Source organism: Peromyscus californicus, unplaced genomic scaffold (genome assembly GCF_007827085.1).
Source record: "Peromyscus californicus insignis strain IS unplaced genomic scaffold, ASM782708v3 Scaffold_9__1_contigs__length_137607984, whole genome shotgun sequence".
NCBI classification, from domain to species: Eukaryota; Metazoa; Chordata; class Mammalia; order Rodentia; family Cricetidae; genus Peromyscus; species Peromyscus californicus.
This window is the reverse complement of record NW_026294617.1, coordinates 38,625,927-38,641,180: the sequence shown is the minus strand read 5'-3', so window position 1 is coordinate 38,641,180 and position 15,254 is coordinate 38,625,927. Positions and strand designations below refer to the sequence as shown.

General features: G+C 40.5%; 2 protein-coding genes across 10 annotated transcripts in view; one reads left to right on the top strand and one right to left on the bottom strand.

Moving 5' to 3' along the window:
• Positions 1-15,254, bottom strand: part of Med12l (mediator complex subunit 12L) — a 341,599-nt gene that overhangs the window by 88,565 nt on the left and 237,780 nt on the right. The gene's annotated exons all lie outside the window — the stretch shown is intronic.
• On the top strand, positions 10,808-13,973 carry P2ry13 (purinergic receptor P2Y13). Its single transcript, XM_052732041.1, has 2 exons — positions 10,808-11,013; positions 11,411-13,973. The coding sequence occupies exon 2, from the start codon at positions 11,414-11,416 to the stop codon at positions 12,419-12,421; it is 1,008 nt and encodes a 335-aa protein (XP_052588001.1). The 5' UTR covers positions 10,808-11,013; positions 11,411-11,413; the 3' UTR covers positions 12,422-13,973.

Genomic DNA, 15,254 nt, shown 5'->3' with positions numbered 1-15,254 from the left:
CCCAAACCCAACACAACTTCTCAACTTACATTCTGGTACAAAGCTAAGGATATGTAACTCTTAATGTGGCAACTATTCCCGAGTGGCTGCACTTCCTACTTGGGCACTGCTACACTGAGAACAAGATGTTGGAGATGGAGGTAGAGACTCTGAAAAATGTGCATGTGAAGGCTGGGGACACAGCTTGAGAGAGAGCACTCTTGCGTAGCAAGGTGTGGGACCCAGGTTCAATCTCCAGCACTGTAATAAAAAGAGGGCGCAGTCTATGACACGGACTGCAGAACAAACAGCCATTGTCATTTCTGCCACAGTACTCACTCTCAGTTACAACACCCTTTTTGGGCAACAGAGGAGAATCTCACTACCAACTACCTCCATCAAACTTTATTTTGCATATGAGACAAATTAAGGGCAGCAGTAACCCCCAAACCATCCAAGTGTAGAACAGGAAGTGTATGAAAGAAAGCTCTTCATCAAGGTCTCATGAGTTCAGCGTGAATGTGATGAGGGACTGCTGGGGAAACAGACTACCTGAACAATTCTCCTTTTGTGGCTATTCATTGTGTTATTTTTCTACAAAAGACAGACAAATAATGCTGATAGGATTATGAGATTTTAACAACACCAAAATAAAAACCTGCAAGGTGTTTGGAATTACCTATGTTTTATAGTTTCGTATATACAGCATAAAATTTTGGATTAAGCCCTTAATCACACTTTTGGGTTTCTTTACTGAAAGGCAATAATAGGCACCACATACTCCTCACTACTGAACACATTCAAGACAGTCTGATAGACAAACATGGCTTATGCCTATTATCACAGCCTCAGTGGGTAAAGTAAAAGATCACTTCAAGATCAAGAACAGCCTGGTTTATATAGCCATTTCCAGGTCAGCCAGGGCTAGAAAGACCCTGTCTCAAAGTAAAATGAACCCCAAAGCCAACGGTCTAAAATGTCAGTGTTATCAAATGCCTACTCTAAACAGAACATGTCACCTTTGCCAGCTGCAAATACTTTGACGAAAGTAAAGACCACATCTCCAATTAATTTTTTTAAGTGAAACCAAATTTGGTATATGCGAATTGTTGAAAAGATGAGCCAATAAAATGTAGCCCTGTCCCATAGCTCAGTGGCTTACCAGGCTTGAGGATGCTAGTGGTTAGAGTTTTTCCTCAGAGATTTCTCACAGAAAGCATATGAAGCAGGCCTTGCCCAAACCACAGGTCCTACTTACAGATCCCAGCTCACCACCTGTTTATGAGTGGTCCATGGCCTAAATATGCTTTTTATATAAAAATTTAAGAATAAATTTGTGCTACATGGACTGTATAGGAAATCAGAATTCCAATGTCCACTGCGAGGCTTCCCAATAACACAGCCACACTGTGCAAGCTGTGTATCTAAGACTTCTGTGCCACAACAATAGAGCTGGGCTGTGGGAAGCAAGACCACTCAGCCTTAAACATTTGCCCTTTAAAAAAATATGGAAACAACCTAGATGCCCTTCAACTGAACAATGGGTAAAAAAAATGTGGTACATATACATACACAATGGAGTACTACTCAGCAGAGAAAAACATGACATCATAAGGTTTGCAGGCAAATGGATGGAACTAGAAAATATCATCCTGAGTGAGGTAACCCAGGCTCAGAAAGACAAACATGGTATGTACTCACTCCTAAGTGGATACTAGATGTAAAGCAAAAGATAACCAGACTGCAACTCACAACTCCTGGGAGGCTACCTAGTAAAGAGGAACCTAAGAAAGACACAGGGATCGCCCAGCGACAGAAATGGATGAGATCTACATGAGCAAACTGGACGTGAGGGGGGGTAATGGAGGGCAAGTGTCAGGGGAAAGATAGCTTAGGGGAGCGGGAGGTCCCAGCTGGATCAGGAACAGAGTGGGAGAACAAGGAAAGAGATACCATGATAAATGAAGACCCCATGGGAATAGGAAGAAGCAGAGTGCTAGAGAGGTCCCCAGAAATCCACAAAGATACCTCCACTATAGACTACTGGCATTGGTCGAGAGAGTGCCTGAGCTGACCTACTCTGGTGACTGGATGGCCAAACACCCTAACTGTCATGGTAGAACTCTCATCCAGTGACTGATGGAAGCAGATGCAGAGATCCACGGCCAAACCCCAGGTGGAGCTCCAGGAGTCCAACTGGCGAGAGAGAGGAGGGATTATATGAGCAAGAGATATTGAGACCATGATTGGAAAAAGCACAGGGACAAATAGCCAAACTAGCAGAAACACATGAACTGTGAACCAATAGCTGAGGAGCCCCCATGGAACTGGACTAGGTCCTCTGGATAAGTGAGACAGTTGATGAGCTTGCACTGTTTAGAACCGGGACCTGTTCTTGGTGCATGAGCTGGCTTTTTTGGAACCTAGGGCCTATGCTGAGACACTTTGCTCAGCCTTGGTGCAGGGAGGAGGGAACTGGACCTGCCTCAACTGAATCTACCAGGCTGAGCTGACTCCCCAGGGGAGACCTTGCCTTGGAGGAGGTAGGAATGGGGGGTGGATTGGGGAGTAAGGGTGGGGTGGGGGTGGGAGGAGGAAGGACAGGGGAATCCATGGCTGATATATAAAATTAAATTAATTATAAAATAAAAATATTTTAAAAATATAATCTGCCCACCCTTGAATCACCACTTTCACAAAAGAAATAAAACTTGAGAGACAAAAACTTCTCACCACATGTGTGGCTATTCCATAGATTTAAGCAATGTCCACAGTGGAATTAGAGTCACCAGTGGGAACTGAAGATGTGGAAATACAACTGTAATCACAATCACTAAAAAATGGATGGATTTAGCAAAATGGGGAGAACATGAGAAGGTAATTTCCAGAAGGAAAGTAAATGGACAATATGTAAATGAAATGAAATATGTCCTTATAATATAAATTTATACTTACATGGCACAGTGTATTTTACTTATAATTTTTTTTTTTTTTTTTTTGGTTTTTCGAGACAGGGTTTCTCTGTGTAGCTTTGTGCCTTTCCTGGATCTCACTCTGTAGACCAGGCTGGCCTCGAACTCACAGAGATCCGCCTGGCTCTGCCTCCCGAGTGCTGTAATTAAAGGCGTGCGCCACCACCGCCCAGCATTGATGGTTGTAAGCCACCATGTGGTTGCTGGGAATTGAACTCAGGACCTCTGGAAGAACAGCCAGTGCTCTTAACCTCTGAGCCATCTCTCCAGCCCTACTTATAATTTTTTAATTGACTTAAATATTTTAGTAAGAATTAGAGAATGGGGCAGTCCCCACCATCTGGCAAGCAGGTCAGTGACTCATCTGCCAGCTGTACTGCTACCACCCACTGGATTCTGTTCCCCCAAGACCCAGTCTGCCTCCCAACCCCATCCACCTCAACATTCCCCCCTGGCCATGCCATCCCCACAACTCTAGCAGACTGCATAGGCCCAGATACAGCACAAAACAGTCAGAAGAACAGGAGCACCTTCACTGGGCTCCATATTCTGGCCTCCAACTTTGGAAGAGGAGTTAAGCTTTACAGGAGGCCAGGCTGAATCTAAGCACCCAAGGCCCCACAAACATCAGCAGAGATATCATACTGGGCCTGAAGACTAACCAGTTACCCAATCCCTTGGACACCAGGCCAGAAGACAAGAGAGGAAACAGAAAACAAAGGAACAAAACACTCATCCAATGAAGGCAAATGAAAGAATCAACACTCAGACCTATAATCATCCCAAATCCAGATGCCTCAATGCCAGTTAAGAACACATTCAATAACAGAAAGGGCAATCCTAAGATCACTGGCACCACCAGAACCCAGTGATCTTAGAACAGCAAGACCTGAGTATTCCAGTGGAGCTGAAGCACAAGAAAACAACCTTAAAAATAATTTTATGAAGATGATAGAGACCATTAAAGAGGAAATGAAAAACTTCCTTAAAGAAATCAAGGAAAAAACAAACAAAAAAAATTGGAAGGAAATCCCTTAAGAATTCCAAGAAAGCCAAGAAAAAAAAACAATCAAACAGGTGAAGGAAAGGGGTCAAGACCTGAAAATTGAAATAGAAGCAATATGGAAAACACATACCGAGGGAATGCTGGAAACAGAAAATCTGGGTAAGTGAACAGGAACTACAGATGTAAGCATCACCAACAGAATGCGAGAGAGGGAAGACAGAATCTCAGGGGTTGAAGATATGATAGAAAAAATGGATTCATTGGTAAAAGAGAATGTTAAATCTAAAAGATTCCTAACACAAAACATCCAGGAAATCTGGAACACCATGAAAGGACCAAACCTAAGAATAATAGGAATAGAAGGAAAAGAATCCCAGCTCAAAGGCACAGAAAATATATTCCACAAAATCATAGAAGAGAATTTACCTAACCTAAAGAAGGACATGTCTATAAAGGTACAAAAAGCTTACAGAACACCAAATAGACGAGACCAGAAAAAAGTTCTCTCACCACATAATAATCAAAATACTAAACATACAGAATAAAGAAAAAATATTAAAAGCTGCAAAGGAAAACGGCCAAGTAACATATAAAGGCAGACCCATCAGAATTACACCCAACTTCTCAATGGAGACTCTAAAAGCCAGAAGGACCTAGACAGATATCTTGCAGACACTAGGCGACCACTGATGCCAGTCCAAACTTCTATACCCAGTAAAACTTTCAATTACCAGAGATGGAAAAAAACAAGATATTTCAAGATAAAGCCACATAACCAAAGTTAAATCAAGACCAGATAAACAATTTAAATAGACCTATAACCCCTAAGTAATAGAAGCAATCATTAAAAGTTTCCCAAACCAAAAAAAAAAAAATCCCCAAGGCCAGGTGATTTCAGCACATAATTCTACCAGACTTTTGAACAAGAGTTGATACCAATACTCATCAAATTATTACATACAATAAAAACAGAAGAAACATTACCAAAGTCTTTTTATGAGGCTACAGTTACCCTGATACACAAACTACACAAATACTCAATAAAGAAAGAGAACTGCAGACCAATTTCCCTCATGAACATTAATGCAAAAATACTCAATAAAACACTGGCAAACCAAATCCAAGAACACATCAAAAAGATCATCCAACATGATCAAGTGGGCTTCATCCCAGAGATGCAGGTATGGTTCAACATACAAAAATCTGTCAATGTAACCCACCATTTAAGCAAACTGAAAGAAAAAAAACACATGATCATCTCATTAGAAGCTGAAAGCCAACACCCCTTCATGATCAAGTTCTTATACAGATAAGGGATACAAGAAACATATTTGAACATAATAAAAGCAATAAACAGCAAGCTGACAACCAACATCAAATTTAATGGAGAGAAACACAAAGCAATTCCACTAAAATGAGGAACAAGACAAGGTTGTCTACTCTCTCCATGTCTATTCAACATAGTACTGGAAGTTCTAGCTAGAGTAATAAGACAACAAAAGGGGAATCAAGGGGATATAAATTGGAAAGGAAGAAGTCAAATTTTCGCTATTTGCAGATGGTATGATAGTATACATAAATGACCCCAAAAATTCTACCAGGGAACTTCTACAGCTGATAAACACCTTCAGTATGTCATCAATGGATACAAGATTAACTAAAAAAAAATCAGTAGCCCTCCTATATACAAATAATAAGTGGGCTGAGAAACAAATCAGGGAGACAACACCCTTTACAATAGCCACAAATAATATAAAATATCTTGGGGTAACTCTATCTAAACATTTGAAAGAACTTTAAGTCTTTGAAGAAAGGAATTAGAGAAGATATAAGAAGATGGAAGGATCTCATATGCTCAAGGATCAGTAGGCATAACATAATAAAAATGGCCATATAACCAAAAGCAATCTACAGATTCAATGCAATCCCCATCAAAATCCCAACACAATTCTTTATAGACCTTGAAAGAACAATTGTAGCTAGAGTTTTCCTGCCTGGCCCACAGTCAGAATGAATCTCTCTCACCTGCCAGTCCCACAGCCACTCAGACACGACCAAGTAAACACAGAGACTTATATTGGTTACAAACTGTATGGCCGTGGCAGGCTTCTTGCTAACTGTTCTTATAGCTTAAATTAATCCATTTCCATTAATCTATACCTTGCCACATGGCTCGTGGCTTACCGGCATCTTCACATGCTGTTTGTCATCGTGGCGGCTGGCAGTGTCTCTCTGACTCAGCCTTCCACTTCCCAGCTTTATTCTCCTCCTTGTCCCGCCTATACTTCCTGCCTAGCCAATGGCCAATCAGTGTTTTATTTATTGACTAATCAGCAACACATTTGCCATACAGAACATCCCACAGCATACATGCACTTATTTGTGTTCTTGACTGGAGGTGATGTGACTAGCTATTGGAAGGATAGGGATCAAGCTGGGGAATGGGTAGAGGAGGAGAGTACTAAAAGAGATGTCTTAACATGGGGGGCATTTTGGTGCAAAGGAAACTCTCAAATTTACAAAGATGACCCCAGCTAGGACTCCTTGCAAGGTAGTCTGAACTAGCCATATCCTGTAATCAGATTGATGACTACCCCAATTGTCATCAGAAAGCCTTCATCCAGTAACTGATGGTAACAGATGCAGAGACGCATGGCCAAGCACTGGGCTGAACTCAGGAAATCCTGCTGAAGAGAGAAAGGAAGAATTGTAGGAGTCCATGAGGTCAAGGTCATCACAAGAAAACCTACAAAAACAACTAACCTGGGCTCATAGGAGCTTCCAGAGTCTGGAACAACAGCTAGGAAGCCTGCATAAGGACCGACCTAGGCCCGTTACATATGTGTGACACATATGTCACTTGGTGTTTTTCTGGGACACCTAGCAGTGGGAGCAAAGACCTTTGGCTGGCTTTTGAAAACTTATCCTTTGTACTGGGTTGCCTTGCCCAGCCTTAATCCAAGGGGAGGAACTTAGTCCCACCTCAACTTGATATACCATGTTTTGTTGACACTCACGGGAGGCCTGCCCCTTTATGAACAGAACCAGTGGAGGAGTAAATGGGGGGCAGGAGGAGAGGAAGAAGGGGAAACTGCGGTCCAGATATAAAATAAATTAATAAACTTAATATTAAAAAATGATTAGAGAATGGGATTATAAACTGGCACACTCTTTATAGAAACCTTTTTGAAAATATGTGACATTCTGATACATAATCCTTGATCCATCCATTCTTACTAATATGTTGAAACAAACACATAAGAGTATATGGATGTGTACATTCAGCTTTAATAGCTGGGAAAAATCAAACTACATGTCCATCAATAGCAGCTTAACTAAAATATGAGGAAGTCATGTGCATGTATCTGTACTATCATAGACTAAAACAAAAATCCAATATATGCTTATGCAAATAAGCATAAATACTTGTACACTGGTATAAATATAGATCAACCTTCACTTCTTGCTATCTACACATTGGTATTTGGAGGTTTTTTTTTAAATAGTTATGTGTGTGATTATTTTGTGATGTGTATATAGTCATCATTTGCTGTATTGTTTGAGATAGGACCTCTTTTTCAGTGCTGCATATACCAACTTAACTGGCCTGCAAGCTTCTAGGGAATTCTCCTGTTTCCACATCCCCATCTCACTACAGGAATGCTGGGATTACATACACACACTACTGTGTCTACCTTTGTTTGGCTAAATTTACGCTTCCATGCATGTGTACCAAGTACATTACCTACTGAGCCTTCCATCTCCTATGTATTTGAGTTTTCAAACATATGCTTTCTTTTATGATGAAAATCCTTGTAACTAAATATCAAGCATTTCAAGTAATACTGGGGCTGTATTCCCTGTTTCTAGCTAACTGAATAGAATCTAATACTGATTTTCATTTCCCAGTAGTTCAGGACTTCTGCTTGTAAACTACAGCTTGTTTAACTTATTATCACTTTTGCTTAGGCTAATATGGAAAGTTTAAAACAATTTCACACAATCTAAGGAAAGCACCTCAGTATATTTCAGAGGAAATGAGACGTCTCTTCTAGGAATATAGGAGTTTCCACTTCAACTTTCATCTCAAATGACAGCAGACACTTCAGCTTTTCAAACCTTCTTTACATGATACATGTTAGCTACCTCAACAGATGTTCTTTCACTCTTAACCTTGATCCAATTGAGAAATCTGAAAGACTACAAAAGGAGGTAATGGCAGACAATTCCCATGACATACCTATTTGCCCCAGCTCCTTCCTGACATTTCCTATCTTAAACCTGAGTTTGTAGCAGACAGAACTACAGGTTTGTTCAACTTCATGGATTTTTCTTTTCCCTGTATCAATCGGTGACTCTTGGCACAAGGACTCCATAATGAGGGTAAGCCACTCCAGATTCATCCTGCTGATATCTTGGAGGCAAGGTGCAGCACAAGGCAGGCTCTATACTCAAACTCTAGGGCCAGTGGTGGATTTGCAGTGGTCTCTATTAACACTATTTTGGGGAACTGCTTAATTTCTGCATTTTAGTTTTTCATCTCTTAAATAAGGTGAGGCTCTATAAATATTATAAGGACTGTGATAATTACCTATAATTAGCTATTTAGATTTTATTATTTTTGACTCTATTTCCTTAGAACAAACTAGAATTCCAATCTTTAGTTTATTCCTTCTTGGCAGGCTCCTAAATTATGAGAGTTTTCATTGCATGTTTTTTAGTTTTTCCTTCCTGGTTTTCATGTACTAAGCCCACAGCATTCCAATTTTCTTTTTAGTTGACTTAACAATCTTGCATAACATCTCCCACGACAGGCATCCTTCTAAGCATGTGGTAGATATTCCCTCATTTTATCCCCTTACCTTTATAAAGAAGATATTGTTGTGTATTTACATCATAAAGAGAAGGCAAGCATTTCACAGTCAGTGTAACCAACTTCCCAAATGACCAGAAAAGCAACAGGTGGATGAAGACTTGGACCTAAGCCCTCTAGCTTTCAGACGGTACTTCCACACTGCTCTAGGGAGCAGCTCTCAGATGGACCCTTCAAAAGGGAAAACCTTTTCCAACAGATATTAGCATTGCTGGGAGGATCAGCTAATGTACGGAACAAGGATTTGAAACTCTCATTTAAAAAGAACGTATGTTAGAGCCAGGGAGATGGCTCAGCTAGTGAAAGCCAACCATAACAATACAGAGTTCAATCCATGGAATCCACATGTTCAAAAGAGAACTGACTCACTGAAGGAACAACACACACACACACACACACACACACACACACACACACACACACACAAATGTGTATTTGACAAACAAAAGAATGTACCTTTGTGACCCTAGAAATGGACATTGCAAATCAGTTCCTCTTTTTAAAGTTTCCCACATTTGGCATTTTGAAATTTGACCAAAATGTGATTTCTAGTTCTCATATTATGAAATTATCCTGTACAGAATTTCCCTTGTTTAAAGTGAAACTTTCCAGACCTTCACTTTTATATTGGATTGTAGGCTATGAAGAAATTCAAAATTAGCTATGTAGGCTAAAAAAAATTATACCTTAAAATTGATTTTGCTAGGTTTTTATCTTCTTATGAAGCAAAAAGATATATATTTTAAGTTATGGTCCATTACATCAGTGAAATCCTAATGCATTTCAGCCAAAGAGAAAACCTTCAAAGTGCGCCACCCATTCCATAGACTAAGCAAAGTTCCCAAGCATCACAGCATATTCCATTTTAAAACACTGAAGTGTGGCATCTATGTATTCAAAATCCTAAACCAAGTCATGTAGAATCTTCTAGTCAATCAAACGTGTAGACAGCTCAATTCCACAGTAAGTGTGTGGCAAGAAATATGAAGTGAAACTTGCCCTAGATAGCCACACATCCTCCCTAAGATCACCTAATTTCCTCTTTCCCTTCATCTGTCTGGCAGGCAAGAACACTGTCATACTCAGTAACTTTCTCCACACTTGGTGAGATTTAAAGGAAACACTAGACAGACATTGGCCCAGAACTGATTCATAAAATTCTTTAAGTCTCAAGAATGCAGGTGGTTTTCCAAGATGCCTTCTGAAAGTGACATATTGTATCGTCACTCAAATTGGTAGTTCAGGAAATCAAAGCACTGGGTGATTGACTTTTTAGGGTATTTTTTGTTGTTTGTTTGTTTGCTTTTTGTTTTTCTGATATGCTCAGTGCTAGGCCTTTTATCCACCTCCCAGTAGATGATATCTTCAAACTTGTTACATGCGGAAATGAGATGTACAGCTTTTAAAACATTTGTTTAGACCTAATACTAAATAATGGACAAGTAGAGGGAAAGTGGCTACCACTTCTTAGAAAATGTGGCACATTATGTCCTAGAGATCTGGGGATCAAAAGACAACCAGCAATGTCTGCATGAAAAGACCATCCCTCGACATAGAAACTTCCTGCAAGCCCAGCCTATAGGGTACAGGAGATGAGTGTCTGATTTTCAAATCAAGTCTTATCCTCCCAATTGGTTGCAATTTGGTACTAGTTTCTCCATCAATTAAACTTCTATTATTATAGATGAGGTATTCAAAAAGATCACTAAACATGAACAATAAAAAATAATAATAATAAACTTTGGGACTTGAGAAATAACTCAGCAGTTAAAAGCATGTTCCAGGCACCCACTCTGGGTGGCTCACAATCGCCTGTGACTCCAGCTGCAGGCAATCCAATACCTCTGCCCTCTGTGTGCATCTGCATGGATATGCACCCCCTATACATATAATTAAAAATAATGAAATATCCCACATGTCAGGAACAGTGACGGCATGCCTGCTGAACCAGTGAAAGTGCTGGGTTCTGTCCTCAGCACACAAAACCAATAACGACTATTGGCCAATGCTCCAAAGGTCTAAAGATAAAGAGGTTCTAGAAAACTTGGGTAATTTAGAAGCCCACAGTGAAAATGAGGAAGGAAAGCCAGTATAAGAAAGAAGAACCTTTATTTCACAAGCTACTCGTGTGTTGAGCTCATGACTGCCACAATACATACAGCTGAGTATCTTCCCAAACAAAGGTCAGTTTCAATTTTTCTTATGAATGTGCTTGCTATTAAAGGTAGAATGTGGCTAAATTTTTTTTAAAAAAATTTAAATATAATGTTCTATAAACAGAGACTATAAGAATAAGGCACTACATAATGTATTACAACCTACCCTGTACTCTTACGTCTTGAACTGGGTGCTGTTATTGCCATGTAATGAGTAATATTTGCCGTTTGGATTTCACAAGGGCATAAATTGATGGGACTCTTAAAAAGACCCAAAACAAGATATATGCTCAAAAAGTTCTAGCAAAAAAATCAGATCTGCTGAATGTGTTAAATAATGCAGTGTTTTTACAAAAAGCAGTATTTGCCAAGTCATGAGGGCTCTTTGTTTTCCTTTGTTTGTGTGCATGTTTATGTATAACAGCTGATGCTCGGGACAGCCAACACCACTGTGATGCAGGGCTTCAACAAGTCTGAGTGGTGCCCCAGAGACACTCGGATGACACAGCTGGTGTTCCCAGCCCTCTATACTGCGGTCTTCCTGACTGGCCTCCTGCTGAACACCTTGGCCCTCTGGGTGTTCATTCACATCCCCAGCAATTCTACTTTCATCGTCTACCTCAAAAACACTCTGGTGGCAGACTTGATAATGACCCTAATGCTTCCTTTCAAAATCCTTTCTGATTCCCACCTTGGACCCTGGCAACTCAGAATTTTTGTATGTTATTTCTCTTCTGTGATCTTTTATGAGACCATGTATATAGGTATCATAATGCTGGGCCTCATCGCTTTTGACAGATTCCTCAAGATCATCAGACCTTTTAGGCAATGTTTTGCAAAAAAACCTCCTTTTGCAAAATTAGTCTCAATTTTCATCTGGTTCCTGATGTTCCTCATCTCCCTGCCAAACATGATCTTGAACAACAAGGAGGCAACACCATCATCTGTGAAGAAGTGTGCATCCTTGAAGAGTCCTCTGGGGCTGGTGTGGCATCAAGTAGTCAGTCATACATGCCAGTTCATCTTCTGGACTGTGTTTCTTCTGATGCTTCTGTTTTATGTGGTGATTACCAAAAAAGTATATAATTCCTATAAAAAGTTTACAAGTAAGGACAGCCAACACAAAAGGGTGGAGATGAAAGTATTTATTGTCATAGCTGTGTTCTTTGTGTGCTTTGCTCCTCTACATTTTGTCAGAATTCCATATACATACAGTCAAACCAATAAGACTGACTGTAGACTAGAAAACCAACTGTTCATTGCTAAAGAAACAGCTCTCTTTTTGGCTACAACTAACATTTGTATGGACCCATTAATATACATACTCTTATGTAAAAAGTTCACAGAAAGAGTACCATGTATAAGAGGGAGAAGGATAGCAGCATCGAGCCAAGAGCACCACAGTAGCCATACAGACAACATCATACTAACCTGACAGTGTTCTCCCACATAGTAATTCCACCCATAGCTTCGCTTCTATTTAAGGATGGGACTTGAAAGGTCATTTACTTGGAGACTTCATTTAAGCATTACAGGAAAAGGGGGGAGCAAACATTTTCCTACATTTTGTTATCCTAGAATATGGAAAAGATTATATACATTTTAACCACACAGATCTATTTATAAACAGAATGAGTTAACATTAAGAGAATGTTTAAGAAAGCAAATGGCCACTAGATGTCATCTTTTGAAGAGCATTCACGTAATATGGAAAAGATTAATGAGTAATAGGTATGCCTAAAAAAACCTCCCTTCTAGTGACCATCCCATTCTTTCACACACATAATTCCTAAAACATTATGGTAACCTTTACAGCCTTCAGAATGCTGATACTTGTGGGCATAAACCAATAAACTTGCACATCTAACGCCTGTGGAGGAAGCCTAAGGCAGTAGCTGAAAGAGATGCAGTTTGAGGAACCAAAGTGGGTCAAAATGATCCCAGGAATCCCAAAAGATTTGTTTTCCCTACAAGTGCAAAGGGCCTCTGCTACATCTCAGCGGTGCACCAGAAAAGGCACATTCTACAGGCAAAGCCAGTACATAGCCATGTGCAGTCTGGGAGGGGGAAGGCGGTGGCACTCAGCAAAACCTTCCTGGGCAATAGAGTCTGTACCCCATATGGAAAATAATTCCTTCTCCCACTGTTTGTCTACATACATTAGGGTCCTTGTTGCACATTTTCTTATACTAGTTTGCTGTAGTTCTGGACTACATTTCCCAAAGACAGGGTTCTTAAAAAGACAAATATGTTACAAATTTTTGTTATCTCCTGAAATCCCCCCCTCCGCCACACAAACACACAATGGACTGTAGACATCCCAGTCAGATATACTAACCTTGGTGTATATAAGCAATGAAAGGGTTGGACTGTGGTTGGTAATAACCACGTGGGAAGATTTTTCAAAGTCTGACTCATTTTATTTAGGTCCATATTCTTTTCTGGATCTCTTTGTGGGTTTTAAAAAAGAAATAAAAGTCTGCTTTTCTGGAATTGCTACTGAACTTTTCTAGAGAACATGAGGACTCTCCCTCTAGCTGTGCCTGCCAGATGAAGTGTCAGCTGCTCTCCTCCCATGGCCTTTGAGGCCACAGAGGCCAGAGAACTTCCTTACCTTTATGGAATCATCTGCTAACAGCACTTCCACTCTCGACCTTTACACTCTGCTTAATATGCCATGATTCTGTCCTCACTTCACTGTGCACAGAATCTTCCCCCTGACTCACCTTGTAAGTTTCCATCTATAGGCAAAACCCAAAGTTGCTATCACTTACTACTCCATGTAATCTCAAATGCCCAACCTCCCACTACTACCTCAGGCCCAATCACTTCCTCACCCGTGTAGCATCATTCCCCAACTCCCACACTGCTTTGTGATCATTTCTTTAAACATGCATCTATTGCTTAAATAGACTACGCATATTTTATGGACATAGAAAGTTTCATTGTTCAATTAATAAACATTAATAAATGTTTGCTAAAACAAAGGTGGCTTTTTTTTTATGAGACAAGGTCGTACTATTCTGGTTGTCCTGGAACTCACAAAGATCTGCCTGCCTCTGCCTCCCAAGTAAAGTGCTGGGGTTAAATGTATGCACCACCATAGTCCAAACAGGTCTTTTTATAATGTACTAGAAGAGTAAAAGGAAAGCCAACTCCCCTCATTTATCACAAAAAGACTAGGCTTCCGGGGTGGGTAGTACAGCTCAGCAGCAGAACCCTGTTTTGGGATATTTGATCACACTGTGAAACCCAAGACTGTAATAATAAAATCAACCTTGGATCAGGGGGCAGAGCCAGCAACTAGTTGACAGGAATTAGCTATAGAGAGTATGGAGGAAGCCAGGAAGACAGATAGAGAGACGCATGGGAAAGAGTAGGGAGGGACTTGAGAGTTTCAGGGACTTTTTGGTTTAGAATGGCTGGAGAGATGCTTCTCTTGCTGGGTCTCCAGTCAAAAAGGAAGGTCACCTGGTTGCTCTCTGAGCTGGCAGGTTTTCACCCCAACATCTGACTCTAGCATCTTTCTTTTTTTTTTTTCTTTTTTTTTTTTTTTTTTTTTTTTGGTTTTTCAAGACAGGGTTTCTCTGTGTAGCTTTGCACCTTTCCTGGATCTCGCTCTGTAGCCCAGGGTGGCCTCAAACCCACAGAGATCTACCTGGCTCTGCCTCCTGAGTGCTGGGATTAAAGGTGTGCACCACCACCGCCCCCCACCTCCACCCCGGCTGACTCCGGCATCTTTATTGGTAAACAGAACAATAGAGATCTGGTTAAAAACTACAGTTTGGCGGCGGCAGCAGAGCCAGTGCAGGTGGGACCGTAAATCCCACCAGGCCTCCGCCTGAGCTGCTGGGCACTGACTGCAGGGCCACAGATGGTAGTTTAAGAGTAGATTCAGGTGCAGCCACTAAGAGGAGAGAAAAACAACAGAACCCTAGCACTTACAAGGTCCTGGATTTGTTCCCTAGCACTGGGATGCAAAAGGAAAGATTTTTAAAGGAAAGCATAAGTCTTGAGTTCTCTACAGTTGCTCTCCTATAACGTGCATGCAGGAGCTGAGGAAGGACGTCACCCACCTGGGCTATGAAGGACCATAAATTAAATAAAGAAACTAAATGGTTCAACACTTGAATTTTAAGACTACTGACAAAATGCTTTAGTTAGCCACTATTGGGTAAGTCAAACCTGTAACAGAAGGATACTACAAATTCCAAAGTCCTCCTTTAGACTGATTCTTGGTCTCTCAAATAAAACAGAGAAATCATCAT

Coding starts and splice junctions, on each gene's coding strand:
- P2ry13 (XM_052732041.1), top strand. CDS start 11,414: ATGCTCGGGACAGCCAACACCACTGTGATGCAGGGCTTCAACAAGTCT.